This window comes from Aspergillus pseudodeflectus, assembly GCF_044049435.1.
Source record: "Aspergillus pseudodeflectus strain CBS 756.74 chromosome Unknown BJX68scaffold_49, whole genome shotgun sequence".
Lineage (NCBI taxonomy): Eukaryota > Fungi > Ascomycota > Eurotiomycetes > Eurotiales > Aspergillaceae > Aspergillus > Aspergillus pseudodeflectus.
This window is the reverse complement of record NW_027263825.1, coordinates 16,238-31,815: the sequence shown is the minus strand read 5'-3', so window position 1 is coordinate 31,815 and position 15,578 is coordinate 16,238. Positions and strand designations below refer to the sequence as shown.

The 15,578-nt window shown below is 54.2% G+C and overlaps 6 protein-coding genes across 6 annotated transcripts; 2 read left to right on the top strand and 4 right to left on the bottom strand.

Annotated features, from left to right (window-relative positions):
• Positions 1 to 388: 388 nt before the first annotated feature.
• On the bottom strand, positions 389 to 2,392 carry BJX68DRAFT_244359 (S-adenosyl-L-methionine-dependent methyltransferase). The gene is made up of 4 exons (XM_071041295.1): positions 2,235 to 2,392; positions 1,026 to 2,149; positions 843 to 951; positions 389 to 771 (listed from the first exon to the last, which is right to left on the bottom strand). The coding sequence occupies exons 1-4, from the start codon at positions 2,349 to 2,351 to the stop codon at positions 589 to 591; spliced, it is 1,533 nt and encodes a 510-aa protein (XP_070895253.1). The 5' UTR covers positions 2,352 to 2,392; the 3' UTR covers positions 389 to 588.
• An 818-nt stretch (positions 2,393 to 3,210) lies between these two features.
• On the bottom strand, positions 3,211 to 5,032 carry BJX68DRAFT_278172 (peroxidase family protein; the record flags this gene model as incomplete). Its single annotated transcript, XM_071048480.1, has 7 exons — positions 4,691 to 5,032; positions 4,520 to 4,638; positions 4,439 to 4,469; positions 4,243 to 4,392; positions 3,849 to 4,169; positions 3,601 to 3,775; positions 3,211 to 3,541 (listed from the first exon to the last, which is right to left on the bottom strand). Exons 1-7 carry the CDS (start codon positions 4,899 to 4,901, stop codon positions 3,211 to 3,213), a joined length of 1,338 nt encoding a protein of 445 aa, XP_070895252.1. The 5' UTR covers positions 4,902 to 5,032.
• A 1,671-nt stretch (positions 5,033 to 6,703) lies between these two features.
• On the top strand, positions 6,704 to 11,351 carry BJX68DRAFT_278171 (uncharacterized protein; the record flags this gene model as incomplete). The annotated part of the gene is made up of 9 exons (XM_071048479.1): positions 6,704 to 6,802; positions 6,849 to 6,984; positions 7,039 to 7,223; positions 7,350 to 7,421; positions 7,467 to 7,849; positions 7,906 to 7,973; positions 8,028 to 8,196; positions 9,333 to 9,758; positions 9,827 to 11,351. 9 exons carry the CDS (start codon positions 6,704 to 6,706, stop codon positions 11,349 to 11,351), a joined length of 3,063 nt encoding a protein of 1,020 aa, XP_070895251.1.
• Positions 11,352 to 13,291: 1,940 nt separating this feature from the next.
• BJX68DRAFT_270430 (uncharacterized protein) lies at positions 13,292 to 14,371 on the bottom strand (the record flags this gene model as incomplete). The annotated part of the gene is made up of 4 exons (XM_071046656.1): positions 13,292 to 13,346; positions 13,413 to 13,887; positions 13,948 to 14,202; positions 14,260 to 14,371. 4 exons carry the CDS (start codon positions 14,369 to 14,371, stop codon positions 13,292 to 13,294), a joined length of 897 nt encoding a protein of 298 aa, XP_070895250.1.
• Positions 14,321 to 14,669, bottom strand: BJX68DRAFT_244358 (uncharacterized protein). Its single transcript, XM_071041294.1, has one exon. The coding sequence runs from the start codon at positions 14,626 to 14,628 to the stop codon at positions 14,395 to 14,397; it is 234 nt and encodes a 77-aa protein (XP_070895249.1). The 5' UTR covers positions 14,629 to 14,669; the 3' UTR covers positions 14,321 to 14,394.
• Positions 14,670 to 14,790: 121 nt separating this feature from the next.
• On the top strand, positions 14,791 to 15,441 carry BJX68DRAFT_270429 (uncharacterized protein; the record flags this gene model as incomplete). The annotated part of the gene is made up of 1 exon (XM_071046655.1): positions 14,791 to 15,441. One exon carries the CDS (start codon positions 14,791 to 14,793, stop codon positions 15,439 to 15,441), a length of 651 nt encoding a protein of 216 aa, XP_070895248.1.
• Between the last annotated feature and the right edge of the window lie 137 nt (positions 15,442 to 15,578).

The following is a 15,578-nucleotide window of genomic DNA, read 5'->3' as shown; positions in this document are numbered from 1 at the left end:
GAATACAGCAGATATACATTGGATAGAGGTTTTTGAGCTGATCTTTTCCGCACCGCTTCCCGCGCGTTCAAGGATAAGCATCTCACTCCAAAGAATCCTTGATCGCGGACTAGACTTGGGTAAATTAGATGATGAACCCTCCATAGTGGGTCAGGCAGCAGGGCGCGTCTATCGTGGTCAAAGTCGACGTCAATGTATCCGAATCTGGTCCATTATTTTCGTCTAAGGTTTCTATTTGATTTTCAAACATGAGTCACTTGTCTTGTTTCAAGCCTGCTTTTTGAAAGACACCGACACCGAGTGTCTTTCAGTTCCGCGGCTGCCTCTCCATCTCAACTTGAATCTCTCGAGAGCGAAGAGGAGCGAAGAGCCAAGTTTGTCCGTCGTCCTCCGAGAGTCCCCACGTCCATGACCCATCAAACCGGCTATGTAAATCTATCTGTCATCGCCCGTCGTCCATCGTTCGTTCTTTCAGTTGTTGTGTGCAGTCACCATATGTATGACACTACGCTCGTCTTGCTTGTCACCACGAGTCCCATCACCGAACCCGCAACGACGTCGCACAGGAAGCCTACGTCAAGCAACCGTCTAAGGCAGACGCGACTTGCCGGCCCTCCGACTCGCCTCCAGCGCACCGGTGAGCCCGTACTGCGTTGGGATACCGAGGACGCGGTGGGTCGAGTTGAGGTTCTTGACGACGACCATCTGGTAGCAAGTCGCGGAGCCCTGGCGCGAGGCGATGACGGACCAGGCGAGGAAGAGTTCCCAGATCTATACCGTTCGTTAGTTGACGTTAGAGCGGGGTGTGGGGGAACGAGGGAAGGAGGGTGTTAGTGACGTACCCTGTACCATCTCGGACCGTACTTTGCGGTGACGGCTTCGACGTTTCCGACCCAGTTGCGGTACCAGCGCCAGAGGGTGCCGGAGTAGTGGACGCCGACGGTGTCGATTCTGGTGACGTTAGTGTTGTTCTTCCGATAACAAAAAAAAAAAAAAAGGGCACGAAAGGAAGATGCAATGCTCACCCCTTGATCTCAAACCCAGCAGCCTCCAAACACTTGACATAGTACCAAAGCGGAGTTGAAGCGTCCGCGCCACGGAAGATATACTTGTTCAGGTACAGACCCCAGATGAAATCCTCATACTGCCACGCCTGACGCAGGCCCGAAAGCTGCACATACATGGCGCCATCATCCTTGAGCATATCATAGCACTGGCGAAAGAAGCCCGTCAGCCGACGAATGCCCACATGCTCGCCCATCTCCAGCTGGGTGATCTTGTCGAACTGCTGTTTGGGGATATCGCGGTAGTCCATGCACAGAATGCGGCTCTGGTCCTCGGGGATGCCGGCCTTGCGGAGGGCGTCGTTGCCCCAGGCGGTCTGGTTCTCGGCGATGGTGACGCCCGTGACCTTGGCGCCGTAGTTGAGACTGGCGAACTTGGCGAGCGTGCCCCAGCCGCAGCCGATGTCGAGCATGGTTTCGCCGTCCTTGAGGGCGATCTTCTCGCAGACGACGGCCATTTTGTTGTCCTGCATTTCCTCGAGGGTTTCTTCGCGCTCGGGGTCGGAGATGATGCCCGAGGTGTAGATCATGCGCGGGCCCAGGAACCAGGCGTAGTGGTCGTTGCCGCTGTCGTAGTTGGGCCGGATCTGCTCTTCGTCCTGGGCCTTGGTGTGGAAGACGACGTCGACAAAGAAGGTGCCGACGATGAACTTGAACAGGTCCCAGGTGAAGGCGAACGTCGCCCAATCATGGCGGTACTCCAGCACCTCAAGAACATCGCCGTTAAACTCCACCAGACCGTCCAGGTACATTTCCGCAAAAGTCTGGAGCGGAACCTTGTTGGACCCGTGCCATTTCGCGCGGTGCTCCTCGCGCTTGAAGGTGATGTAGTGCTCGACGGGGCGACCGGGCAACTTGACCTTTTCGTTGGTGCGCGGGCTAAAAGTGGAGGCGTAGGTCCAGAAGGCGACGAGGATGGGCAGGGCAGAAAGCAGCGCCAGAAACACAAACGTCTTGAGCCCACCGCCCAGCTTGTACGTGATCACCGCCGGAACCCCGACCAGCACGCCGCCCAGCACGTAGTTGGAGAAGCTCTCGTTTCCGGGGCCGTCGGCTGCCAGGGGTGGATTGTTGATAGCTGCAGCCTGGAATTGGGGTTAGCAGGGTTTATTGGTTCGTCAGCTGCCACTACCACGGTCTGCAGCGAGAGCGACCGGCAGCTCGACTCACATTGGTCGCGGGAATTCCGGACTCGGTGCCCGTGGCGAATTTCGCGGGCGCGGGAGCTGGAGTCTCGATCCAGGTGATGTCGCTGGCCAGCTCGGGATCCTTTTTGGTGGCGCTCATGGTCAATTGAGCCGGTGTCGAGGAATTGGAGGTGTTTGCGGCGGGGAGCTGGAGGAGAGAAGGGAATCTTGGTGGTCGCGAAAATAACACATCGCCCGTTGATCCCCGCGCACGTGCCCCGAGCCCGAGTCCGCGGGTCCCGGTAAACAATGAACTCGACCATCTGAGACAACGCCAGACATGGATTGTAACGTGTAAGACAGATGTCTCGGGTGTTTCAAATTATCCAAAACTTGATTGCTTATCTTGACTTCCCTGTCTAGAGACTAATCCACCATCAGGACTTCTATCCCAAAAGATTACGTCATACGTGGAGATATATAAACACGCAAAGATAGCAACAAGACGGAACCGCGGTGGTCGAAACTCCCTCAGCCACAACACAATTCCCAGCAATACACTTTCCATGAGGTGGAACTATAAGGGTAAAAAGAGCCTTGACCCTCTTGACGATACTTAGCTTACAAACCTCCTCCTCCTTACCGAAATCCATCCTGCGGCAAGAAGTTGACCATCATAGGCCGATGTCTCGATCAGCGAGGTAAAAGTATAAGGTACAGAACGCGAGCTGTTCTCATATCAGTACTTCCTGTTTAGATAAGAGACAGCTATTTGGTATGATACATGTCAGAACTCACTGTTTACAGTAGCACTTCGCTTCCATGCAAACAACTCCAAGTTCACGGCCACACGAATAGGTTTATTATGAAAATTAAGCCTCGATAGTAACTGTATATTAAGATATCATCAACTATTCCCTACAGAGACAAGAAGTAATCAATAACAACCCACCACCAACCAAGCCAACCCAATCCTATCCCTGGGGATCGTCGGCCGCAAACCCACCCACCCAAATAGCTCACAACACACTCGCACTCTTCAACGCCCCAGGGAACAACTCCTCGAGGCTCTCCCAAAGTGGCTTGCCACCAACCTGCATATCCTCAAACGCCGGACACGCAAGATCCAGCAACGGCGCCGCAAGCGCATCCGTGATAAGCTCCAGAGGAATCGCAAGAGTTTTGTAGATTCCCGCCAATGCATTCGGGCTGAGGAACTTGAGGACCTCGAAGATGAAGCAGAGGAGGTTGTTGTCTTCGAGGAGGGTCGTGATGTTCAACACGCCGCCGGTGAGGTCCGACAGGTCGAGGCCTGTGAAGCTGTTTACTGTTCCGGTGTTGCCGCCGATGCTGTTGGGTATGGGCGTTAGTGGGGTTTGGTAGGGAGGATGGATGGGAGTCGGACGTACCTTGCGAGCTCGGGGTGCTTGATCGCCCAACCGAGGAGATCGGCATTGAGGTTGAGGAGACCCCAGTCTACGGGCGTCTTGTACCAGTTCTCGGGGATCCGCTCCCAGCCCTCTCTGTAGGTGAGATTGCCCTCACTCCCATAGACACCGTAGAAGTTCCGTACAATCTCCTTGGCTACCTCACATATCAGCACCCACACCATTGACCTTACTAGTAAAACCAGACAGAACGACAAAAGAAAACTCACTCAATACCCCCTCGGGCACTTCACTCGAATGATTCCGAAACAGCCTCGCCGGAAAAAGATACCCGGCATTGCGCGCCAGAAACCCCGTAACGGGCCCGTAGTAGAACTCCGGATTCGACGCCTTGGTCTGCTCGAACCGGATCGCCGCGCGCTCGGCCATCAGGTCCATCGAGAACGTCCCGTCGACCGACATGTCGTACCATTCCTGGAAGAGCGTCATGTTCATCGTCCACGCGTTGCCTGTCACGTACAGGTCGTCGCGCGTGTTGGACGAGTCGGATTCGATGAAGTTGTGCGAGCCGCGCAGGCCTTGGGGTTCGCCTGTACCTCGTTAGGAATGGGGATGGTTAATGTGTAGTGTGTAGGTGGCTGGTTGTGGTAAGGTAAGGCTTACCGAGTAGGCCGAGGCCGTTGTTGAGGATGTTGTTGGAGCCCGTGTCGCGGCCGCCGATGGAGAAGCCGGGGTTGATGGAGAGCGGGTTTCCGGTCCAGACGGTGCCCATGATGGCGAGGATGAGGGCGAGGTCGACGCCCATTCCGTATACTTTGGCGATTAGTATTTGCGACATAAGGAGTGCGTGCAAACTTACCCTTGTTGATCGCAGTAATGACTTGGCCGAACTGAATGAGTGAGAAACAAAGCCAGCCAAAGTTTTAGGAGGTAGCCTTACAGGAGCGATGCCACTACGCGGAATATAGCCATGGTTCGCAAGAGCATTCAGACCAGGACAAGGGCCGCGCTGGTCTCCGTTCTCAAAGTTCGGCGGCTGGAATGCATGCACTCCGGTAACTGCCTGAGTTAGCGAAGATTGTCAAGTACAATATTGGATGACTATACACACTGTCGATGGGCTTGTCCATGGTATCAAAGAGAAAGCGCTTGTCGTGTTGCTTCTCCTTGATTTGGCGCTGGAACTCAGCTTGCATCTCTGCCATGGGGCATCGCTTGTCTATCTTTCTGTGGTTGTGCATGCCCATGTGGTGGAGGTTATCCGCTGATGGGAAACTGGCTGCGCAGGCTGCGAGGCCTAAAATGAGGGTCCATGCCTTCATTGTGAGGCAGGTATTACAGAATGTCGCAGAGAAGAAAGAATAAAACCCCCCGAAAAAACAAAAATGTAGTTGGGTTTAACAGAAGGAGTGGACGTTGCGGGAAGCAACAGTTTAGACACCAGAAGCAATGCTCAGGGCGAGCGAAAGGAAGGGCCAAAACCAAGAGACAACAAAGAAGTAACAATAATAATGAGGACAGTATGGTAGGGAGAGGTTCGCTTGCACGTCGAAACCGTGGGTTACTAATCTCTATTCTTTGACATGCCCGGGAATTAATCAGGGGTTTGACGAGCCTCAATGATGAAGATCTACGCTGCTAACCGAACGTACGCAGTGAGGTACGTTGGAGCTCGCAGCCGCTTCCTCGTCTGGACTAAAGCGTTTCCGGTCAGCAATGACGCTGGGAAAGGACAGACAGCGTATATTATTTCGGCTGGACATATGGAGTATGCTTGTCTCCACAGCACGTACCGAGCCTGCCTTGGCTGCCTTGAGAGTTCAGTTTGCTCTCGTAGTCTTCCACAAAAGGAAGGCTGAACGATGCACACTTTGCTTCCTTGCCGCGAGGATACGAGCCGTGCAACATGTCATAAGCGCAACTCTAAAGCAGGTCCCTGACTCAAGGCCTCTGAATATACAGTGCACGGTGTGACGGAAACTCGACTTTGGTCTGGAGAGCTGGGACTTTAGCGCGGCGCGGGAATCCTTTGGGGCGGGACCAGGAGGCCCAAGAGCCCCCGTCTTCCCGGAAAACCCAGCGAATCCAAGGTTTGCCAAATAAGCTTGACCCGTGCCGCCGCTAGCTTGGGAGCTTTTTGTCGAGGATTATTTATTATTAGTCGGCTAGATATGTAGCTTCTTTCCTCCTGATCGCGCCTTCCTTGCTGGATTTGCCAAGAGATGCGCACATTCCTGAAAGGGAAGTCGTTGCCACAATTTATGGGCTTCGATGCAGGAAGGCTTGCCGCGAAGCTTCTGGCGGATCGAGGTACAAGTCGTGCAGGAGCTTCCTTGTCCCACTCGGAAATCTGTCATGATTATGAGGCTCAGTGGCCCGTTCAACACCCTGCAAAAGCAGCCGGGGCCACTCAATGGGTGTGACGAACCATGGCCAGGGTTAGGAGTTCCTCTGACCTACAAACCGTTCAACATGAACCCTCGAGGAACAGACGAACCGTTGGACAATTCCTTGACAAAGGAGGCAACCGTTGATATGTCAGAAACAGAAGATCTGGGGTACAAAATGACGGGACGGACTGTATGCCGATCGCAATATTGTGCGAGGGCAGCAGCCCTACTCCTCCGGAAAATGCCTGAGATGGTGTCCAGAACAATCTGTTGCCGCCCAGCGGATATTATGCATTCGACTAGCGACTCAGTGTGGGTATCTTACTAGTCCGGTCCTTCTCCAAAATCCCAAAAAAGCAACACCCAGCGGAGATCCGAGTGTTTCCCGTCCGCGCTGACATGGCCTATGGCTGCTGGCATGTGTGCCCCGAGCCTCCAGCACGGTTGAAAGCGCGGCCGCCTTGCTGATCGGAATTATTACCAATGCTATTATTGCCCTGGGCCACGAAGAGAGACGCGGGAAATCCCTAGTTGGTACTTTTGACCCCGTCCACACGTGGTGTCTCAGCCATATCGTGATCAGTCAACTATATCGGAAGGATGACGGGTGAGCTTTATCAGACTCTCTACCCCACGAGACCTGCGGTGGCCCTTATCGATTCCGCTCCTTTGCTTCTTTCTTTTCATATGTTGCAGTCACTCTTTTGTTCTTCACGAAGATAACGCTCCCTGAGATGCGGTGGTACGCGATCTTGGTCTTGGTGGCCCTGTTCTTCGCTGGGCCAGTGAGGGCAAGCTTGGAGGAGTTGGCGGCGGCGCTGCCGTCTTGCGCTGTAAGTCCAAGTGACCGGGAAAAGTTTAATGCTAACATTTTCGCAGCTCCCATGCTTCACAGAGGCCATTTCTCAGTCATCATGCGCACCGACGAACCAAACGTGTATGTGTACGAACGAGGACTTTACAGGAATGGTCGAGCTCTGCGTTCTGAAGTCGTGTAGTATTCGCGAGGCATTAAGTGAGTTTGATTATGCTCATACCTCTGTGTGCAAGAGCGCATCTAACAAGCCAGCCACGAAAAATGTCTCGGCGACCAACTGCGGCGCCCTGATCCGAGATCGAACGAAAGCTGTGTCGATTGCAGGTCTTGCAGGCGGCGCGTTGGCTCTGTTGGCGTTTTGCTTGAGAATCATCGCTCGGCTGCCGTGTTGTGGAGGCACGATCGGAATGGACGATTGGACGATGGCTCTCACCATGGTATGTGCTTTGGACTGGCAGTCAAGAGCATCGCTGATAGTTTGCAGCTATGCGTCATTCCGATTTCGATACTTTCCTATGTTTGTGGGTGCAGTAACCCCCTTACCACGATCATGGCTAATAAAGTTAGTGGCCGAAGATGGACTTGGGAAGGACATGTGGGTTGTGCCGTTTGACAACATCACTCACATTCTCTACGTATGATCCCTCCGGAAAAAATGCAGCGACTTGCTAACAAACTAGATCTACTTCTTCGACGAATGCCTCTATCTCACCGGAATCGCCCTCACCAAAATCTCAATCCTCTGCTTCTATCTCCGAGTCTTCCCCCGTCGCGAGTTCCGGATACTCGTCTATATCGCCATCGGCATAAACATTGCCTACATCATTGTATTCGACCTCATCTCAATCTTCCAATGCAGCCCCGTACAAGGGGCCTGGCATCGCTGGGACGAGACGGGCGACTATAAATGCAACAACATCAATGCTCAGGGATGGAGCTCAGCTGCGGTGAATATGGCTCTTGACATCATGGTCATGGCTCTTCCCATCAAAGAGCTCTACGGGTTGAATCTGTCGTGGCGCAGAAAGGTGTTTGTGATGTGCATGTTTAGTCTGGGGATATTGTATGTTTCGGTTGCCCTTGCACAATCGCTTCTTTGCACATTACTGACGAGAACAGTGTGACACTCGTGAGCATCATCCGTCTGGAATCCCTCATCGTCTTTGCAAACACGACCAACTTGACCTGTAAGCACACCCTCCTTTATCCCCACTACACAAAAACACTCCTAACAACTCCAGGGGACTACGTCCAAATCGGCTACTGGAGCACAATCGAAATCCACGTCGGCGTCATCTGCGCCTGCCTCCCGGCCATCCGCGCGCTCTTCCGCCGCATCTGGCCACGCATGTTTGGCGACACAGACAAGGGAATCTCAAAGGGGTCGCGAAGCCGCTCTGTGGGAACTGGGTCCCGCAACACGGGAATTGGCCTCGCATCGCCGCGCAAACATGCGGACGATCACTTTGTGCCCCTCGTCGACATGGGCGATTCGAGTCAGTTGAACCTGACTAGCGAGTCGGGTCCGCGGCATCAGGGTTGGGCTGCTGCTTAAAATCCTTTGGTTTAGATTTTAGAGAGACCCCGTAATAAAACTTCTCTTGCCGAAGTCGTCGAGCTCTGACGAGAGGAGTCAGTTAAGATTTCTCCTGGGTTTGTGGCGCCTGCGAGTCAAGAATGCAAGCCACCGGAATTGGGACGTTCTTCAAATCCTAGCGTGTTGTGGTCCAGCTCGTGTTTCTGGAGACTCCAACCAGTGGAGCACGGCAGCTGTCATATCCCGGTTGGACCCGTTGGAGTCAATCAATTTCCCTGCGTGCGCTAGTCAAACACCCAGTAAGCCCCGGGGCCTCCACAGCACGCTCCAACCCGCTCCAGGCCCTTTGTAGTTAACCTTAACAAGCAAGAGCTCGAGGGATAGATCTTCCCTGCCAAGCGACTCCTCCTGAATCCTGCATTTCAACCCCGACCCACCGCGGAAATGCTTCGACCGCTCGACCGCTCGACCGTTGGGGTTGGAGATGGGACGGGACGGGGCGTACTTTTGACGTCCCAGCGTATTCTGACGGCCGGACTCGGGCCTCTGGGCTTCAGTTCAGGGCTAGTTCATACGTGCGATGCGTGGTTGACTCGCACTGGCGGCGTCGACGTGAGTGGTCGTTCGCTAGCTAACCCGGAGAGGAAATCAACTAGACAGTCGTTATTTGCTTCAGGAGAAGCACATTCTGCGGTGAAGCGAAGCTTTTGGCGCAGGTTGTACGGAGTATAGCTATATTTAGTGGCGGTGGTACGGAGTGACTGTGAGTACTTACTCCGTGGAGGTAGAAGCTTGTTATAGAGGATTTCTCTCATTCTGTTTCCCTCGTCTTCTTTTTTGCTGTTCTTGCCGTTCACTGGTTTCATTCCACCGTGTATATCGAGGTCGTGTTTACATGATGTTGGTGCTCAAGCGCTTGGGATTCCTATCCCTTCTACCCTCCTTACTATCCTCGTATGTTCCCTCCCATATACGTATCCAGGTTGTCAAAGCTAACCATCATCTCCAGCCCCGCCTCTGCCACCCACCATGCCCACACCCACAGAACCAACAACGCAAACACAACCACAGAATACGACTACATAGTCGTCGGCTCGGGCGCCGGCGGCGGCCCGCTCGCTGCGCGCCTCGCCCGAGGAGGCTACAGCGTCCTCCTCCTCGACGCCGGCGACGACCAGGGCGACGCCCCGCAGCAAATGATCCCGGCCATGCAGCTGCACTCGACCGAGTACGAGCCCATGCGCTGGGACTACTTTGTCAACCACTACGACAACCTGACAAGGCAGGAGGAGGACAGTAAGATGGTTTATCGCACGCCTGGGGGGGAGTTGTATACGGGTGCTGCGGATGGGAAGCCGGAGGGGTCCGAGGCGTTGGGGATACTCTATCCGCGGGCGGGGACGTTGGGGGGGTGTACGGCGCATAATGCTATGATGTGGGTATTTTTGTTCTTGATGTTGGGTTTGAACGCAGGGAAGAGATGCTGACGTTTTTGTTGTTTAGTGCGATATACCCTTATGAGCGCGACTGGGATGAGCTTGCTGAGTTGACAGGGAACGACACCTGGGCCGCATCGAATATGCGGAACTACTTCAAGCGTCTCGAGGATAACCGCTACGCACCCAGCGATATCGTGAGCCACGGTTTCGGCGGATGGCTCCAGACCTCACTCACGCAGCTCACCCTCGTCGTTGAAGACCTCAAGCTCCTTTCCTTGGTCATCGCCGCTGGCACGGCCATGGGCCAGAACCTCGTTGGAAAACTCCTCAACAGCGTTACCGGACTGACAGATATCCTCCTCCGGGATCTGAATACCGGTGCGCCGTGGCGTGATCAACGCGAGGGGCTGTTCCAGGTTCCGCTTGCTGTCAAGGTCCCCGAGTACAGACGGACTGGGCCGAGGGATTTCTTGCTTGATACTGTGGATGACGGGTACAAGCTTGACATTCAGCTCACGACCCTCGTCACGAACGTTATCTTTGATACCGCAGGTTCGACACCCCGCGCAATCGGTGTCGACTACCTCCGCGGCCAGAGTCTTTACCGCGCCGACCCACGCGCAGGGAGTGCCTCAGCAGGCACACCGGGGAAAGCCTTCGCCAAAAAGGAAGTCATCCTCTCAACCGGAACATTCAACACGCCCCAAATCCTCAAGCTAAGCGGAATTGGTCCTCGCGCCGAACTCCAAAAGCACAACATCCCCGTCCTCGTCGACCTCCCGGGGGTCGGCCACAACATGCAGGACCGCTACGAAACAACGCTCATCGGCAAATCACCAACTGACTTCACATTGACGACAAAGTGCACCTTCCTCGAGTCCCTCCCAGACCCGTGCTACGAGGACTGGAAGAACGGTGTCGGTTTCAAGGGCACATACATGACGAACGGGATCGCCATCGCAATCCTGAAACAGTCCTCCGTCGCCGAGCACGACGAGCCCGATCTGCTTATCTCCGGCGCCCCGGGGAATTTCGCAGGGTATTACCCCGGGTACGCGCACGATGCGCTCAAGGACGCGCAGCACTGGGCGTGGATTGTGCTCAAGGCGCGGAGCCGGAATAATGCGGGGACGGTGCAGTTGCGCTCGACGGATCCGCGCGATACGCCGGTGATCAATTTCCACTCTTTTGATGAGGGCGTCACTACCGACGCCGCCGACGAGAAGGATCTTCAGGCCGTGTACGAAGCCATGGAATTTTCACGCGAGATCTTCGACAATGTCGTTCCGCTGGACGGCGATTTTGACGAGACGTGGCCTGGCGCGAATGTCACCTCCGAGGATGGGATGAAGGACTTTATCAAGCGCGAGGCGTGGGGACACCATGCGTGCTGTACGGCGGCGATTGGAGCGGATGATGATCCGATGGCGGTGCTGGATGGGGACTTCCGGGTGCGAGGTGTTGATGGACTGAGGGTTGTTGATGCGTCGGTTTTTCCGAAGATTCCTGGGTACTATATCGTCTTGCCGGTTTATATGGTCAGTGAGAAGGCCGCGGATGTTATTCTTGCTGATGCGGGGAAGTGGTAAGGCTGGCGGAGCTGCCCACAGGGTGCGAGCGAGGTGTACTATATTCCTTTCTTTCGTTTAGCCACACCATAATACGGAATCCTTCTTTCGCCCACGGCTAGAAAGCCTGGCCGGTGTAGCCCATTACGGTCGTTCTTTGACATGTTTCCCCGGTACATATAGCGATAGGTAGCCTCCACTTTGAACACTGCAGAGTCTGCTTTCATCCAATACTCGCCCTGGCGAAGAGAGGTGCTCGAAACATGGTCATGCTCCCTGTCGTACCACTCCCCTACAACACCTGAGGGTTTGTCTCCTCCACAAATGCATTCTCCTTCCCGGTAGCTTGAAGCCTAAACAATTCCCCCAAGAAAGCCAAATGCATAGCCAAAATCCACACCCTTCAAAAGAACGAGCGTAAGCCCCAATGGACAGGAAACAGGCAACTATTTCATTTAACCAATCAATCTACTCATCATATTGTCCGTGTATGGTACAACGGCTGGTTGAGACCTAACGAGAATTCCCCAGAGGGCCATGGCGGCTTTCAGGATGTAGTAGGCTTCATAGAGTTCCATGGCGAGGATGAGTGTGTATATTGCGATGGGCGGTTCCGGCCTAGTAAGGAGGGACAAGGCGAGTCAAAAGGTGCAGCTGTTGTGTGAGAATTTTGAGAGTGAAAGAGACGAATGTATGCAGGAGCTTCTTTGCTGTGTCAAGCCAGAATGTCGGTGTGACGACGTACGCTGGGAAGCTGGGAAGCTTGGATGCTTGGAACTGCCGGGTCTACGTATGGTTGCCAGGAGAGAGGAGCGTTCCACTCACATTGGCCGTCGGCCATGTTGCAGGAGCTTGAAGTGGGTGAAGAGATAAACAGTCCGCGTGCAAGAGGCGAGTCGGATGAGGCTACTAATGGCTCTTTATACCTTGGATAGCTTAGGTTAACAACCAGGCATCATCCCCTCAGATAGCACAGGGCGTATGTGGCTTTTCTCAGGTTTGATACAAAGCACACACCAAGATTCCGTAGACTAGGGGCTTCAAAGGGGTGAGAAAACATTGCGCGGCACCGTAAGTATCCACATCAGATCATCTTCCAAGCGCCATTTTGATTTAAACAGAGTTCTGCGTGTATCATTGGAGAGAGTGATTCCTGTACAAGAGAGTTCAGGATAAATATGTTGACTGGGTTCGTCCGATGCCGTTGAATGGACCGTTTGGAGCTTTTGGTTTAGTCCCACCACGCATCGAACAAATAATGCTCGCCGGAAGCTGATATCAAGTTTTCTAGGTAGACGTGGACAAGGGTCGGCAGGAATCGCCAAGATTCGACCGTCCGCCAAAGGCTCAGCTCGCTATCTGCCCTGGCGCTCAGCCTCCAGTAGGGGCCCGGGAAAATGGCAGCAAGATCATTAGGCAGCCACCAAAACCTCCATTTCGCGTCTACAGTTATGTAGGACTTCAGCTTTCAGCACCCTTGCGACACTTAAGCCAGCCCCGTGGCAATGGTGCAGCCTGTCGACCCTCATAGGACAGAGCCTGTGCCTTTGAAGAAATCAACGGCGCCCAGTTCCAGCCGCGATTCCCGTCTCACGCACTATCGAGATAATCCGGTCGTTTGATACTGGATATCGCCAATCTCGCGTCACCCTTTGAGGTGGGCTATACTCCATCATACATACTATAGCACACGTTCTCCTCGCTGCAGGACTTCTTTACGCGACCTGACTGAGAAGACGAGCGACTAAGCAGCTGCCAGGGGAAGAGGGCGATCAGGAAGAAACATGAGGCCTATTTTGGCTACAACGCCAGTGAGAAGAACAGGGATCCTGGAGATAATAATTGAACCGCGGCGTCAATTGGAAAACGAAAGGACCATCGACATCTAGCTACAGAAAAGAACTACCCGTATTGCTAAGCTCTGCCTGGCAACAGAGATATCCGGCCCCTCCTTGCACCCATCAACGGCTGATCTCGGCTTGTATCTGCATGACGACCATCAAGACAGCACAGTACCTGTGCGTGGTGAGTCGGTAAGTGGAACGAAGAGAAGAGCAGGAGAGAGCTAAAAAGAGAGCTTACCCAGCTGTAGCGGCAACCGCTTCCTGTGTCCTGGCATTGCTCACATATGACAGCATCACCAGGAAGAAGGCAGTGAAGACCGTGTTCACCAGCAACTTCATGGTTGTCGTCTCTAGGTACATCAACACCCAGAGTGGGGCGATGAGCATAATGAGGACGAATGAGACGGTGATCAGCTTGACGAAACATTCAATCTTGTCGGGGTCGCGGTATTGCACGTTCTCCAAGGTGGGCGAGTGGACGAATTTCCGCCATTGTCGAAAAAGTCGAAAGGCGGGCCATCGCTCCAGGAAGCGCCGCAGCGGACTGCTCTGCATGGAGACCAGAGCTACCGCATCGTCCTGCGAGAGGTACGCTTTCTCTGCATCGTCAATGGCCGAGCCCTGGACGTCGAACCACGCGATGGTATTGTCGACGTGCTTTGGGTCGGCGTCGTGGTGTTGTCGCATCTGGCTGTAATAGTACACATGGCGATCTGGACACCACACGTCGTCAGTACACGTTTCAGGAGGATTGAGCAAGGGTCGGGACGAACAGTAATTCCCCAGCTTCTCGCGAGCTGTGTGGACGAGCGAGCGTCGTCGGGCATTCGTGTCGTTTCGAAAGGTGCCGTTGTTCACATCGTCGCCGGCTTCCGCCGCGGCCGTCTTGTCCACCGCATCCAGGTTTTGCTCCAGATCGACAATTTCATCCTGCATGGAGAGCATGACGCGAGCGTTGAGTCGATCAAAGCGGCGGAATATCCAGAAATTATCGGCAGATGCGATTAGTTCCACGTACCCGGCATACCCTAGAGCGACCGTTAGCATGGGGGGTAGAGTCCGCCCGGCGGATGCGGGGAGCTGACCGATATCCTTCTTTGCCCGCTTATCTTTGGCAAGCTTCTCTGCCTTTTCGACGTCCGTGGTGTCTTGTCCACGATCTGGAGACTGGGTTGCGTGCGTGTGGCGGGTATCCATGTTGGCGGAATCGAAATCAGGTTTCATGAGGGTGGAAAGTGCTGGAAAGGCGCCCGGAGAAAATGAAGATTGAAGATTGCACAGAGAAGACAGTCGTCGCAGGCCGGGGAAGGCTGTTGACCCTGACAGACGTTACACAAACCGGCAACGCAACTGAGACCCAGGGCTGAGCAGCCAAAGACCAATTCGTCCAGCGTCACCCAATATGTCTTAGAAGGCCACAAAGAGCGCCGGAATGAGAGCCCCTGAGCTTCCATCTTCGTCCTGCTCTCTGTGCCGTTCTTCTCATGCACCAAGCCCCTTCATCGCCGATCTGGCATTCCACGCAGCGGTTCTGCGAGCCTTTCCATCGCCACCGGCCTCTCTGGTGCATCTATCACATACGATACCTTTCCCCGGTCGAAGTTCTGTCTGCCACCATGGCATCTGGTATGCTTTTGGCTCTGCCCCCAACTCCGCCGCACGAACTTTCGGCGACCGCTTCATCGCTCCCATTACACCGACCCGCGCCGAACCCAGCCCACGCCGCCCTATTGACTCAACCCCAATTGGCAGACGCTGCACATGGCCAGAGCGCCAGTGACACGATTCGCGTGATGCCAGGTGTCCCGACCGAAGAGCCTACGGATGGAAGGATCGGTGAGGTGGTCCGACAAAAGGACCGAAAGTCTGCGACCAAGAAGCGGGGGACCTCGTTTCCATCTCGCGTGTCGTACTTCCTTTCTGGAATGCTTAAGAGGCGGCAGGATATGCACAAAAAGAAAAGGACTGCTGGTGATGACAACTCGGACTCCGACGAGGGAGACAAGGAACCACGTGCCCCATCGGGGAGGCTCCCAGCGCAGAGGCCATGGGCACGGCAACCACGCCCATCGTTCAAGGAGAGGTTTGCCAATGCCATGCAAAAAGACAAAATAGGGTTGATGATGCAGGCGGATCTGGTTATGCGTGACTTTGGGCCCGATGGATTCACACCAACAGACTTGGACGATATACGGCAGGGTATTGATCGATATGCTGAGTTTTCTCGCAGTCCGGTGGAGTGGTGGAGGCCAATACTGGAGCGATAGCCATTTGTTTTGTGTCCGATGCCAGATAGAGACCATGAAAGCATGACTATAGTTCTTGAATCCCAGTTTGTACCGGTCAAAGATTTCTGACTCACTCATCTTAGTTTGGGATGCCCAACCTTCCTGGGCTTCTTTGT